The sequence below is a fragment of the Doryrhamphus excisus genome, linkage group LG9, assembly GCF_037039965.1.
Source record: "Doryrhamphus excisus strain RoL-2023G ecotype Guam linkage group LG9, RoL_Dexc_Guam_v1.1, whole genome shotgun sequence".
NCBI lineage: Eukaryota > Metazoa > Chordata > Actinopteri > Syngnathiformes > Syngnathidae > Doryrhamphus > Doryrhamphus excisus.
This window is the reverse complement of record NC_136365.1, coordinates 15,454,941-15,470,892: the sequence shown is the minus strand read 5'-3', so window position 1 is coordinate 15,470,892 and position 15,952 is coordinate 15,454,941. Positions and strand designations below refer to the sequence as shown.

At 40.9% G+C, this 15,952-nt stretch overlaps 1 protein-coding gene across 5 annotated transcripts in view; it reads right to left on the bottom strand.

Moving 5' to 3' along the window:
• septin9b (septin 9b) overlaps positions 1–15,952 on the bottom strand; it is a 70,725-nt gene that overhangs the window by 1,950 nt on the left and 52,823 nt on the right. For 4 of the 5 annotated variants that reach the window (XM_058091574.2, XM_058091572.2, XM_058091573.2 and 1 more), the window contains 7 exons: positions 12,211–12,396; positions 9,026–9,154; positions 8,835–8,916; positions 7,902–8,039; positions 4,104–4,221; positions 3,923–4,018; positions 3,744–3,840 (listed from right to left, as the gene is read on the bottom strand). In XM_058091574.2, the coding sequence (XP_057947557.2) occupies positions 3,744–3,840; positions 3,923–4,018; positions 4,104–4,221; positions 7,902–8,039; positions 8,835–8,916; positions 9,026–9,154; positions 12,211–12,396 (846 nt within the window). Of the gene's footprint in view, positions 1–3,743; positions 3,841–3,922; positions 4,019–4,103; positions 4,222–7,901; positions 8,040–8,834; positions 8,917–9,025; positions 9,155–12,210; positions 12,397–12,685; positions 12,836–15,952 lie in introns of those variants that run through there. The other variant, XM_058091577.2, reaches the window with a different exon arrangement.

Sequence of the window (15,952 nt, the reverse complement as noted above, 5' to 3'; positions counted from 1 at the left end):
GGAAATAACTTGAAGGCTACCGTTTAGGTCGCTAGCTCTCTAGTTTGCGAGTTAGCATGTGTCTCAAGACCCTGCAGTTGTGCAATATGTTGTAAATAAAAAAAGTATAAATGTGACTATAGTCGTGTTTTGTCATGTCTACAGGGCTCTAATAATGCTTTGTTAATTTTAATATGAAAAAAATAATTTGTCTACCCACCAACTATATGTGGTTTCTTAAGTTTTTATGATTTGCCGTTTTATTATTATTATTATATTTATTTATTTATTACCGATTGATTGATTTTCTTTATTCTTGATTTGATTATTTATTTTTCATCTTATTTTGTGTAGAAAAATAAAAAGTAAGATATTTGAGAACAGTGGAATGTTTTATCACAGCTTTTCTTGTAGAAAACTGGAACCAAAGCAAAGTTTTTTAAATTTTTTTGTTTTTAATAAATGCGGTTTTTTTTTTTAGGAAAACCTGATGCGACCCAGTCTCACCCAGACCCGAGCTCCAGTGGCCCCTAAGTAAATTGAGTTTGAGACCCCGGGTGTATGAGCTCATAAATCCATGATAGCTGCTAATAACCGTTCCGCCACAGGGTGTCAGTATTTCTCACCATCCATTGAAGGACATCCTCTCACGTGACTGCAACAGTCATTTTCCTAAAGGCTGATAAGACAAGCCATCCCGCTTTGTAGTGATTTGAATACATCTCAGCTTTGACTTTGACTGCAGGATTTTTGCTCTCACAAAGCGGACGTGACAAGCGGCTGGTGCCTCCAGTGGGGCAAACACGTGTTTGAATTACAGATTATGTCAAGAGTGCAAATGACAAAAAAAGGAGGGTGCTATTTATGTAAAGCTTTGAAATCCAGAGGCAGTAAATTAAATTCCTTTTGAGAGCAGGAGAACATCTGGTAATGGGGGGTGGAACTGCTCATGAGAGAACACACTGTCCCTGATGGGGGGGTCTCCAGTCATATATCCAAAGCCATGCTTACATGTTTTTCCTGCTAATTGTGCTCTGTGCTTGTAAAATAACTGTCTTAATGATGCATCCTCCTTTTTTTTCCTCATTTCTCATTTTCTACCCTTTTCTACTCTTTAGTAATCCACAGTAGAACATAGAATCTTGCCCCATATAATTTAAATTCTAATCTTAATTCACATTTTTTTTGCAGAATGGTGCAACCCTACAGCATAGCATGTTATATTGTACATTGTATGTTGTATTGCATATTGTATGTGCGTGTATGATCCCAGTAGAGCGTAAGTAAATATCTTCCTCCTGTCTGTCAAGTCCCTCAAAGCCTCAATGAGATTTACGTACACAAACGCTGGTATCTTGAAACAACATGTGTCTTGCTGAGCGAGACACTTGACATAATGTTACAAATAAGAGAGCAGTGATTCTCAACTGGTCAGTGCGGACCAGAAAGTGGGTCAAGGTTTCATTCTGTCAAAAATGTAAATGTATAATACACATCCGATGCCTCAATTTTTTTTTATTACTTTAGTATATACTCATTGCACCGTGATGAGTGAAATATCAGATTTTGTGGTCTTATTTGGTGCAATTTTGGTATTCAGTTTGAATTTATGAAGTATTTGTGTGCATGTAGTTATGTTCCTCCTCATTTTGTTAATAAAATTGCCTTAGTAAATGTATCTAAAATGTACTTTGGCCATATAATTATGTGTATTCACGTTTAAAAAGCACATTTGCTTGGTGTGGCTTTAAAAAAAATGTGGTTGCGGCCATTTGAGAACCCCTTTTATGTGATGAAGTACCGCAGGTGGTACACAGGCTCTATCTAGTGGTACAGAGGTGGTACTTGCAGAGGTGATGACTGCAAGAGAACAATTAATTAACTAGAAAATTCCCGCGGAAATTTTGATGGACTGGCCACCTGTGCTGTGAACCTCGGGCCCGGTGTTCCAACGGCTACCACGGTAGCACCCAGCAAGAAAGCCTCAAGTACGGAAAAGGTTGATGCAGTCCCATAGTGTCCCCACATCATGCCAAGTGTGTATTTGCCTTTAAACTTGAGTAAATTAGCTAAAATGCTAACATGATAACGGCTACCGTGCTAACACGTACCAAAACAGCCTCAGGTCCTGAAAAGTTTGGGGCAGTCCTACAGTGTCCCCACATCATGCCATGTGTGTATTTTCCTTTAGACATGAGTAAATTAGGTAAAATGCTAACATGCTAACAGTCATCATGCTAGCACCTAGCAAGAGGGCCTCAAGTTTAGAAAGTACCAAGGTTGTCCTATAACCTCCCCACATCACGACATGTGCTTAGTAGCCTTTAGGCATGAGTAAATTAGCTTAAATGCTAACATGCTAACAGTCATCATGCTAGCACTTAGCAAGAGAGCCTTATGTTAAAAAAGTGCCTGGGTTGTCCTGTAACCTCCCTAAATCATGCCATGTGTGTATTATCCTTTAGACATGAGTAAATTAGCTTAAATGCTAACATGCTAACGGCTACCCTGCTAGCACCTAGCAAGATGGCCTCAAGTTTAGAAACTACAAAGGTTGTCCTATAACCTCCCTAAATCATGCCATGTGTGTATTTGCCTTTAAACGTGAGTAAATTAGCTTAAATGCTAACATGCTAACAGTTATCATGCTAGCACCTAGCAAGAGAGCCCCAAGTTTAGAAAGTGCCAAGGTTGTCCTATAACCTCCCGACATCATGCCATGTGTGTATTTGCCTTCAGACATGAGTAAATTAGTTTAAATGCTAACATGCAAACGGCTACCATGCTAGCACCTAGCAAGAGAGCCTCAAGTTTAGAAAGTGCCAAGGTTGTCCTATAACCTCCCTACATCATGCCATGTGTGTATTTGCCTTTAAACGTGCGCAAATTAGCTTAAATGCTAACATGGTAACAGTCGTCATGCTAGCACCTAGCAAGAGAGCCTCAACTTTAGAAAATGCCACGGTTGTCCTATAACCTCCCTACATCATGCCATGTGTGTATTTGCCTTTAAACGTGCGCAAATTAGCTTAAATGCTAACATGGTAACAGTCGTCATGCTAGCACCTAGCAAGAGAGCCTCAACTTTAGAAAGTGCCACGGTTGTCCTATAACCTCCCTGCATCATGCCATGTGTGTATTTGCCTTTAGACATGAGTAAATTAGCTTAAATGCTAACATGCTAACGGGTACCATGCTAGCACCTAGCAAGAGAGTCCCAAGTTTAGAAAGTCAGTAGCCAGCCCATAGACTGTAGCAGACTATGGGCTGGCTACTGAGCCAGTCCATAATTAATTCATTCATTAATTTTCTACCGCTTATTCTCACGAGGGTCACGGAGGTGCTGGAGCCTATCCCAGCTGTCTTTGGGCAAGAGGCGGGGTACACCCTGGACTCACAGGGCACATATAGACAAACAACCATTCACACTCACATTCATACCTATGGACAATTTGGAGTCGCCAATTAACCTAGCATGTTTTTGGAATGTGGGAGGAAACCGGAGTACCTGGAGAAAACCCACGCATGCACGGGGAGAACATGCAAACTCCACACAGAGATGGCCGAGGGTGGACTTGAACTCGGGTCTCCTAGCTGTGAGGCCTGCGTGCATCCCCGTGCAGCCCCACGGTGGTTTTAATAGTTTTCATTTGTGTGTCCATGCTTACTATGAATAATGTACATGTGCATGTCCCATGTGTACTTTACTAAAGTATATTCTTGTTATTGTACATTGGTTGTCTTGTATGCGTCATGTGTAGTACCCTCTATGGTGCCCCATTTTGTTCTCCTGCCCAGAATCCTCTTTCCGTTCTCTTGGTACTCTTGATCGCTACCCACCACAGCAAAAGGGATCATCTCCTGTCACACACAAGCACACACATGTTACACTTCAACATCATTCTGACATTTTGGTTACATAAATTTCAAGATTAAAGCTTACCCTGATTTTATCATTAATCATTCTGTCCTCTGTGTCCTCATCAAACTCTTTCTGAGGATAGACATCAATGTCATTGGCCCGCAGCTCTTCCCTAATCTGCATATAACAAACAATCACAGGAACATAAGAGGAAGAAGTGGTTCACAAATACTTTGAGATGCTTTCTAGATACGCTACTCACTGTCTGCTTGAAGAAGTCCCTCTCCTCCAGGGTGAGTGTGTCAGCCTTGGCGATGACGGGCACGATGTTCACCACCTTACTGAGACGCTTCATGAACTCCACATCCAGGGGCCTCAGACTGCAAGGGGATAAAATAACTTCATATAAATGATACAGTATATCAAACACCAAATTTCAAAATAGCTCCAATGAAAGCAAAAAAATGACTGCAGTGACTTGAATCAACCACTAGATGGTAGTCGAGTTCTATTCAATTTAATTCACCCTTCTGCAAAGTTGCTTTCTTCTTTTTTAACCAATGTTTTTTTCTGCTAAAAACACAAGCCTAGAAGATTGTATAGCAAGGGTGTCCAAACTTTTTCTACTGAGACCTGCAAACGGAAAAAAAATGAGGTATGCAAAAGCACCTCCTCTGATTTGACAAGCCAAGTTACAGCCACAATGTCTAGCTGAGGAGGAGAAATTGACATCTCTGTTGAGTAGATGTGTTTATTTTCTAAGTTTTATGTGTTCGACATGAGCTGCTCCAGATGATGTTGTGGTATAGCTACAGTACATAGGAGCCCTATCACTGAGTGCCAGATCGCTGCCGGAAGTAACTAATGCTTGAAGTTAATGGCAGAAATGAAAGTCAGGCGTATCCGCAATAATGAACTTGAAGGTAGGGTCAAGTGGGTTTCTGTAGTACTTCAAGTGACTGTGAATGGTAATACAACAGCAATGTACCCGTATATTATCTTTTCCTTTTTTTTTTTTAACATTTGGCCAGCAAAGTCCCCACTGAAGGCCCAGGACTTGCACCGCCTTCAACAGGAAGTGGTGCGTTCAAACAGATGCCATGTGAGATATGTATGTATACATGTATATTTCATGTGTACTTGCACATTATGAACACATTATAAAGATAATACATTTGCATTAGTACATGTACAAGTATTCCATCTCTTATACCTGTATCTATGTGGCTATAGAAGAAACCAATGCCTCGCTATCAAAATATAACAGAGGTGAAAGGAACATTGGAAGTGACAAGCCACAATGCAAGTAACTATAGCCTCTAAATAACATGAGATGAAGAAGGCTTGCATGATGAGGTAATAACCAGAACCACTAAAGGAAAAACAGCATGGCTGTCTTGGCTGTTGTTCTGTGACGCCCGCTAATGACAAATGAAAGATTTACTGTATCATGCATAAAAGCTCTTTATTTTGTGTGAAATCATGTTAAATTATTTTAAGAATAATGCAACTTGTACAACTTGTATTGTAGTTCTAACTATACAGTGCATCCGGAAAGTATTCACAGCGCTTCACTTTTTCTACATTTTGTCATGTTACAGCCTCATTCCAAACTGAATTAAATGAATCTCTTACCTCAAAATTCTACACAAAATACTCCATTATGACAATGTGAAAAAAGTTTTTTTTGACATGTTTTGAATTTATAAAAAATAGAAAACAAAAAAATCACATTTACATAAGTATTCACAGCCTTTGCCATGAAGCTCAAAATTGAGCTCAGGTGCATCTTTTTTCCACTGATCATCCTTGAGATCTTTCTACAGCTTAATTGGAGTCCAATTGGAGTTTTCTATTTTTAATAAATTCAATACATGTCAAAAATCCTTTTTTCACATTGTCATAATGGAGTATTTTGTGTAGAATTTTGAGGTAAGAGATTAATATAATTCAGTTTGGAATGAGGCTGTAACATGACAAAATGTAGAAAAAGTGAAGCGCTGTGAATACTTTCCGGATGCACTGTATATATATATATATATATATATATATATATATTATATAAATATAACATTTATATATTATATAATACATATATATATATATTCATATATATATATATAAAACTGTTGACAGTCACGCATGTCATATCTTTTTAGGTTTTTTCCTGTGATTTTCTTCAAAGTAATAAAAATCTTTTCATAGACCTAATCTCATGTATCGTCTCGCCCCATGAACCGAGTGTCTTGTGACACCCCCTGCAGGAAGCGTATCCAAACCATAGGCTAGTGGTATGTGCGTGAAGTTTCTCGTGAGAAAAACAAGTGACCAGTTGTCTGAAAACAAGAGGGAACTTGGCAATTTGACCAAAGCCACTTATAATAACATGACCTGACAACGCTGGCATGTATGTGTGTCTTATGTGTATTATTTTATGTAATTATGTCTACTACATTGGGTAGTACAAATGTAAAGGTGACCATAGGGTTGTTATTTTTTGTCTAGAGGGCTCTAATAATGTAAAAACCATATAGAGAAGGTTGTGAACATGAGTTCTATTTCTACTACAAACATATTCAATCAAGAAATTCTACTAATCATGGCCGTATAGTGTTGAGTCGAGTGGTTAACCTCACAGCTAGGAGACCTGAGTTCAATTCCACCCTCGGCCATCTCTGTGTGGAGTTTGCATGTTCTCCCCGTGCATGCGTGGGTTTTCTCCGGGTACTCCGGTTTCCTCCTTCATTCCAAAAACATGCTAGGTTAATTGGCGACTCCAAATTATCCATAGGTATGAATGTGAGTGTGAATGGTTGTTTGTCTATATGTGCCCTGTGATTGGCTGGCGACCAGTCCAGGGTGTACCCCGCCTCTCGCCCGAAGACAGCTAAGATAGGCTCCAGCACCCCCGCAACCCTCGTGAGGATAAGCAGTAGAAAAGGAATGAATGAATAGTATATTATATATATCTTGTGTTATAAACTGGGCTATACACATACAAACGCACAATACATCCAAAACAGCTTAATGCTCACAAAAATGCAACCTATACTTATAGCAACTCTAACCGTCTGTAACACTGCAAACACCAAGCCGTGCCTTGGAGCTTTTCTTCATTATTTTCATTACCAGACTCCATGTCCTTGAACCCTGAGGTAACACTACACAAGATAATAGCAATTTTCTCAATGAAAAAGTCACCAATAAGCCAGTCAATGACAGCAGAGGAAGGTGCACCTTAAACAAGAAATCCAGGTTACGGTGATAGGCGCAATGCATGCTGACCGAGTTAATGAACTTTAGAAACACAACAGCAGGTTGTGCATAGATAAGACAACATCTGGTCACCACAACATTCGGATACATAACAACTGAGACAATAATACCTAAATGTTATCAGTGATGCCCTACATTTTATGCAGTGTTACTGAAATTGAATTATGTGGTACTGTGTTATGTGTTACTTGGCATACAAACACACACACACTGCAGAAGCAACAGCTGTGGCGACATGAAGACACGGTGAGGGAGTATGTCAAACACACAAATGCCCTCACAGTCGCTCCTCTCAGGGAGGTTTAAGTGGATAAAGCTGGATGGAAATATGAACCAGCACTGAAAGGTCACAAGGTGACAGCGTTCACAGTTTGTACATTGGATGGTTTGTGTGTTGCATATCATATTTATAAATGGGTCCAATTGAAAAAGCAGTGCAAGGGCATGCATGAAAGGGATGCAATTTTCCTTTTAGTAGTGAAATTTCACTGTAGTACTGCATTTAGATGTTCAAAATGACTTTACACTATACTTCCATTTGCTGTCTTCCTTAGAAACTCTAAACAGCAAGGACAATAGAGTGCCGCTGCTTTATGAAATGTGATTCTCCAAGTCATACTTCAGTGTCTCAGAGGAGGTAATAGCTTCCACATGTGGTCACAAGAGAAGGAGCTGCGGTCCAACTGATGGATTTGGGAAAATCCCCAGTAGGCCTGATTCATCTTATGCGTAGCGGGAGACACTAGTGTGTAGTTAGCCACATCAGCTGGACATGCATGCTCACCAGTGGCCAGTGGGAGGGATGAAATATATGCAGCAATGCACCCTGGAGTCTGGGATCCTCTTCTTTCTGTCAATGTTGATCTCTTCCTGTAGATAGGTTTCATACTGGGCGTTGATGAATTTCATGATGGGCTGCCAGCTGAGGAAACCACAGAAAAAAATGTGTGAAATGTGACAGAACTTAGTTTCTTTCTTTCGGCTTTTTCCTTACTAATTGCTATTCAGGGTTAACGTGTCAGGATCTGTTTGTCCCTCTGTTTCCGCCTTTCTGCCAAGTGTTGCAGTACACTGCCATGCCTGCAAGCAGTCTCATCACCTGTTGCACTTGGACTCATTTGGTGCCAGATTATCCCCTTGTGCTAACTGGTGTTTCCACGTATGCCTTCTGGTCCTTTTTCGCATCTTTGTTCTAAGTACATTTGCCCTGCTTGGCAGTTCTAGAAACACCTTGATTGGTTACTTGGTGGTAGAGTAGTTCCCTGCGTGGCTTTTTCCAGCAGCGCGTTTCGTTATGCTACTTTGTATTTTTTTCCCCTGCTGGTCTTTTTTTTTCCAGCAGTGTTTTTGGTTTTCCTTTTTGTGGCTTAGCTCAGTGTTTATGTTTGGACTCTGCTTTTGCATCCTATTTTTGTATTTGTATTTTGACTCCTGAGTGGGACTCTTTTTGTACTAAATATCTTATTTTCAGTCTTACGTGTCATTCTCTGCTTTGGGAGCCAAAAACACATAAACACAAAATCAACATGAAACATTTGGTGTTAATTTAGTAAAAAGGTTGAGGTAAATGCTTTAAAAAAGCCATCTAGTAATGATATATCTATAGTGCATACAGTATTTTAGTAAAATGCCATCATCTACCTGGTATTCTGCATTGTTAAGTATTTTGCATTATAAATTTGAACTGTGGATTTCCCCACTAGATTCCCCCACTCACCAGTTTTCATTGTTGATCTGATCCCCAAAGCCTGGAGTGTCGATAACGGTCAGTTTCATCCTCACACCTTTCTCCTCAATATCTGCATAGATAAAAACATCCTTCACTTCCTGTTTATGATCAGTGAATGTGGAGTATTACACGTATTTGCTGCTAAACAATAAGAACAACAACGAAATGTGGTGACCCACCGTGACTGATGGACTTGATCTCCACCGTCTTCGGGATCCTGTCCTCAGCGCAAGGCTGAACTGACTTGCGGCTCACTTTGGACTTGAACAGTGTGTTCATAAGAGTGGACTTACCCAAGCCACTTTGACCTGTCCAGGATAACCACACACATGAGTAATAGAAACAAAATACACAAGAAAAATAACAAAAACATCAATTATATAATTGTTTCTGACATAAGTACAACATTATCTATCCATTTTCTATACCGCTTATTCTCATTAGGGTCGCAGGGGTATGCTGGAGCCTATCACAGCTGACTTTGGGCAAGGGGTGGGGTACACCCTGGACTGGTTGCCAGCCCGGGGCATTAGTGTGTGTGTATCTTAATGGACCATGAGATTAGTAAGACAGCTGCAGGGGCACATAAGGAATCCGTGAAAGGTCAGAAGGTCAGATGTATTGGATGGACCACACACATTTTTTTTCCAATCATTCATGTTACTTGTTGTCTGTTTTCTACACTGTGGACCCCCCTGCCCACCCACCCACCACACACACACACATACACACACACACACACAGTCAGCTGTCTGTGTGGATGCATGTTAATGTGGATATTATCCAAGCTCTCTGTGTTGCGTCGTAACCAACCCCACTGTAGCGGACATTCTTCTATTGTGTGGTAGTACCGTGGACGGTAAGAGTGTGATTTAACAACATGGTGATTTATCATCTCATTTAAAGCATGTTGATACACGTCAGCCGTAACCTCAGCTTGTAAGCAAATGACAGAGGCACACAAAGCTTACTTCTTAACATGTATTTAAGCCTCATAATAATAGATGGCACAATATTCATGACATAATGCTGTCAGTACTGAAACTTTCACTGTATTTCTATATGCAGTTATCATGTAGTAGGAATGCCAGTGTGGTAACTTGCAGTTTTGTACATGTAAGCACCCTGCAGGGTATGAAAGCGGGGTCTGATTGTATAATAAGCAGGCATACACTTTTTAATGCAGATCTTATCTATGCATGGTGTTCCACTGTAGGTGTACTAACATGCATGAAACTTACTTTTCCCTGAAGCTCATCCTTAAAAAGAAATGCTTTGTTCCACATTTTGCAATGTTGCAGCCAAACACACAAAAATATTCCTAATGGATCCCATCTGATTGTTTTTATTGAATCGAGTGCTGACTCAATAACTGTTGTAAACACATATGAAAAAATTACTGCTTTGGCTTTTATTGGAAACATCTGTGGCCGTTCTGAAGAGAACAAAAATGAACCAACCAACATGGAGCTGCAGGAAAGGACAGTTTGAAAGAATTATTTCAAATGTTGAGTTGGTCATATATCCTTTTGGAGTCTGGGGGGCTTTTAAAGTCGTATTGAATGAGTTTCACTGTAAATATGGAGACAAAAGCGTGACTGAAGAACGAGCAAGTGCACTCCTTGAATGACAGTCAACAATTGCTAGGGCATAAAATGTTCACCCGGGCAATTGGTCCAGTGAATGAATCACCCAAATGTCTTACTGAACTACAACCACAACCTTCCTGATTTGGCACTAAAAGGAATTCATGCAAATACAGGGAAGATGAAAGTAAAGGGAACCATTAAGTTGCAGGTGAAAAGTAAAAATAAACTCGCTGGTTTAGCATGAGTTAGTTATCAGCCACCAAAATGATCTAAATATGGATCTTTCGCACTATTCCGTTATTGAGCATAAATATAGTTAGTACAGTAGCCTTCACTGACAGGATCATGAATTGTAAACAATATTTTCTTTCAATATTTACAATCAATCAGTTCAAGTGAACAAATAATACAACATTTTATTGTGAAAAAGCATTTAGCTGGTGTAATGTGTGTATTTTTATTATTGCACAGGCTTGTAATGTTTTGCGCTATACAGTCGTCCCTCACCACTTCACACTTCGAATTTTGCAGCTTCACTCTATTGCGTTTTTTCAAAACATATTAATAAAGCATTGCTGTTTTGTGGTTGACTACAGCCTATTCTTAGTTTAAAAATACAAATGTTATGTATTTTTGCCTATTTCCGAGCATAACATCAACAAAAACATACAACTAACACATTCAGAGGCATTCAAAAACCTTGATGATATGTAGTATTCTACACAAGTCACTAGGTGTCAGTAATGGTTGGTGAGATACACAAGCACCAGACCTGATCCCCGCAGACGTGATCGCCGGAACAACCGCCTCTTATTGCAAGTTTGAGTTATCTCACAACAGGCATACTAATCTGTAATAAAAAATATATCCCTAATCCCGAATAATAATTCCTAATAAAAAAAACATGGGCTACTGCAGCAGCCTTAACACCAAACCAAACTGAAACTGAAATTCCCGTCTGTCCCTCCTCTAGCACTGGAATAGTCTTATTTATGTCTTAAATGGCTTATTTACTTTTGCTATGTCTTACTATAATGGGTAATACAAGTGTAAAGGTGACTGTAGGGGTGTTATTTCATGTCTAGAGGGCTCTAATAATGGTCATTCATTCATTCATTTTCTACCGCTTTTCCTCACGAGGGTCGCAGGGGTGCTGGAGCCTATCCCAGCTGTCTTTGGGTGAGAGGCGGGGTACACCCTGGACTGGTCGCCAGCCAATCACAGGGCACATATAGACAAACAACCATTCACACTCACATTCATACCTATGGACAATTTGGAGTCGCCAAATGTGGGTTGAAAGCGGAGTACCCGGAGAAAACCCACTCATGCATGGGGAGAACATGCAAACTCCACACAGAGATGGCTGGGGGTGGAATAGAACCCTGGTCTCCTAGCTGTGAGGTCTGCGCGCTAACCACTTGACCACCGTGCCGCCCCGCTCTAATAATGTTTTAGAAAGTATTTAGAAGGTCGTAAACAGTTTTTTGATGTTGCTTTAAGTCCTCAAATATTCAAGTTCCTTATTCCTTTTCCTTATTTTATATAAGGAATCCTACTTTAGAGAAATTCACTTATCACAGTCTGGAACCATGATAACCGAGGGATTGCTGTATACTCATGCAGCAGTGTTATCATTCATGTTCATTTTTGACTATGAATAACATTGTAGCTGACAAAAAAGGACTTAGCAGTTAACATAACTGACATGTTTTCTACAAAATTATCACCACAATTACAACATGCTTTTCCATTGAATAGAGCACCAGACTTACCGACAACCATGATGTTGAGTTCAAAGCCTTGCTTCATGGCCTTTCTTCTCATTTGCTCCAGAATGGCATCGATGCCGACATAGCTGAAGTCTCCGCCATGGGACTTGTCTCCTTTTCCATGCGGGTTGGGATGGTGGGGCTTGGCGTGTTCCGACATGTTGCTATGGCTCAGACTGACCTCTGACCCTGAAGGAGAGATGAAGATTGGATGATGTGGATTGATGAGGAAGTGCCTTTCATACCATTCTTAGTAATACCAATAGTCTACTTTAGTTTTACTGAACAATAAACCACCAGATGCTACTAAACCGAGCAAACACCACCTTATTAAATCACACCCAGCATTATTGAATTGTCCCTGCACACTGTGACCAAAGCTGTCCCCTCCAGGTGCGCTCCATCAGCGATTTATGAGGGCAGAACAGGCAGAAATGCAGTTTTGAGAAACGGCTGCCAACTAGAAATGATGGCTTACCTCTCTGTATTGAGGAGCGGTTGCCAAAAGAAGTACAACAGTATGCACCCAGGCACTGTTGTGACAAGTAAAGTGAAAGAAACACAACCCTGCCAAGTCTGCTGGTATGTTCTTACAGCAGTGGCACGAGCTTCCCCGTGTGGGAGGAGCCAACACTTCCTGTGCAATGACAGCCTCAGACTGTAAAAACCACAGACGTACACATGTATAGTATACCTGAATTTTAATGTAGACAGTGCCCAGACTCTGAATTTAGCAAGCTACACTACATAGTGTAGCTTGCTAAATTCCGAGTTGTTTATGTTACAATGCATGTTTCCAATCAAATTGACCAGTTAAGCATTAGGCACACCTGCATATCACTTGATCACACTTTTTTCTAATATTCAGCACTACAAAATTTATTCATTCATTTTCTACCGCTTATCTACCGGATGTGAGGGTCGCAGGGGTGCTGGAGCCTATCCCAGCTGTCTTTGGGCAAGAGGTGGGGTACACCCTGGACTGGTCGCCAGCAATCACAGGGCACATATAGACAAACAACCATTCACACTCACATTCATACCTATGGACAATTTGGAGTCGCTAGTTAACCTGCAACCTGAGAACATGCAATCTCCACATAAATGTGGCCGAGGGTGGAATTGAACTCGAGTCTCCTAGCTGTGAGGCCTGCAGTTTGTTAGTTTGTTCATTCATTTTCTACCGTTTATATTCACGAGGGTCTCGAGGGGTGCTGGAGCCTATCCCAGCTGTCTTCAGGCGAGAGGCGGGGTACACCCTGGACTGGTCGCCAACCAATCACAGGGCACATATAGACAAACAACCATTCACACTCACATTCATACCTATGGACAATTTAGAGTCGCCAATTAACCTAGCATGTTTTTGGAATGTGGGAGGAAACCGGAGTACCCGGAGAAAACCCTTGCATGCACGGGGAGAACATGCAAACTCCACACAGAGATGGACGAGGGTGGGATTGAACTCGGGTCTTCTAGCTGTGAGGTCTGCGTGCTAACCACTCGACCGCCGTGCAACCCAGCACTACAAAATAGGTAATAAAATTGTGATTTGTGCTGATATCGGACTAGGTTAAAGAACAATAACAGTGTCTTATTGGAAGTAAAAAAAAGTATCAGGACACCCCTACTTTTTGTTACTTTAGTCTACCAAACACAAATTTCAGAATTGATTGTTTTGTGTTTGATGCAGTGCAATTGTACACCATGAATAACTACAGCCACAATAATAAACACATTGTTATATCAAATACCAGCATTTGCCACATTGTTGATAGAAACACACTTGAAGTGAAGAGCCCTGTACAGCATAGTATCACATAGTATTTTCATTGAGGCCCAAAAATGTCCAGCTACACCCTTGTGTGCAGGCTTTGACAGCAGAAGGCTGTTCTCATTTTCCTTTCACTCAATCCCCCTTTTCTCCTCTGATGAAGACAAAAGACCCGTAGTTTTGGAGCGTACCCAAGGGTGCACCACACCTACTGTAGCCTCTGTGGTATCTTTTCATCCTTGGGTTCTCACACCATTTGAGCACACAAATGTATTTTGGCCATAGCCGCACCAGGTTAAATACAATAGTTTTATGTATGCCTTTAATAATGCAGAATACGGTAATAGGGGACTGAGGTGAAATTGAAGCATTTGCAGCATTCCTGTCCGTGGTGATGTAAACAAACACTTGCACACAAGTTTTTTTTGAATGACTTTGTTGACGCATATGTGGGTTTGATTTGAAGGTAAATGTGCACTTTGCTGGATAAGTGCTAAGTTCAGAAGCTAGGAGGCATGCCTATACTTAACACGTTTTCAGCCTTTAGATAGAAACCATAATGGTGTCGTTTTCAAGCTTTCCTAGTTTAAGATGTGTTTTTAAATCTTTCCAGGCTCTAAACCATCATTGTCACCTGCACATAAAAAAGTTGCATTTATACTGGGACTTTTAAGTGTGAGGACAAGCCAATCTTAACAGTCAGGAATTTAGATGAATCCATCCTGCAATATGAGCCCTTTGAATAGTGCATGACGATGGAGCTGATTCACACCCCCGACCTTGTCCTCAACGAACCTGGCCTGGGAATGGAGATGGTTGGACATGGCGGGATGAGATCCATTTATCTTTAGTGGGTGTGATGTGGTCTCACAGCATCATTTAGCTGAACTGAACTGATGACATGGGGCTCAGTGTCGTCAGTGGGCGAGACAGAATGCAAATGAGCTCTACTGACATGCTTCAGGTCTGCAGCCAAGAGGCCTCCTGGGCACTGTGACCATGCTGGCCAGACCATCTGCAGTCATACATTGCTTCTAAGAATAGTGCACAACAACAACATTCAAATTCAAAATGGACACATGCAGCCTGACCGGCACCCTGCTGCTTTCGTGCCCTCATTTTGCTTGTTAAGACTTCTTCTCAGAGGGCCAGCAATGAGCTGGCCATTTGTATCACCCTTCACTGCCTAAGGCATGATTATGTATTCCTGCATGGAGGCAAGTGACAAGGCTGCCGGGCCTCCCCTGAGTCACATCTTAATTAGAGCGTTCTAATGTGCTACAAAGACGGCGTTAATGACCTTTGCCATGGACGCAACGCTTCTGAATGAGTAAACTTGTGACAAATGAGCAGAGACAGTATGACTCATATCACGACATATGCATGCACAACATGCAAATGATGCATGTGAGCACAGCAGACGGGGATTCGTTTGTGGAGTAAAAGGCTACAGTGGACCTTCAAGTTGGAAATACAACTAAAAATGTTAACACCTCAGGTCATACCATTTGAAAAACAACCAAGACCACATTAGACAAATCTTGCAAGACTTCATCTCAATACACACACTCTTCGCCATCACCTACAAAAAAGTGTGATGAAGACCATAGAGCAGAGATCAGCCATAGAAATGCATCTATCTAACAAATTGTGCGTCTGTATGGGGAAATACCAGTAATAACTACTGTAGAAAAATACACCTCACTCGCTAACCATGCTACAAAAAAATCAATGATGCTGCTTATCGAGAACATACAAACACTTTACAAGAAGGTACATAAAATTACAGTAGTTAATGAGGAACGAACCTACCTAGCCCTAACCACAACTCATTAGTTCCAGTGTAGCTTTAAATGGATGTGCCTGAGTCAATACTTCGTCACTAATTCCTCAGTAAATATTGAGCACTTTGGTTGTGCTATGTGAGTGGGGGTGTCATTAAGTCATTCAAATGAGAAGATATTAGACTGA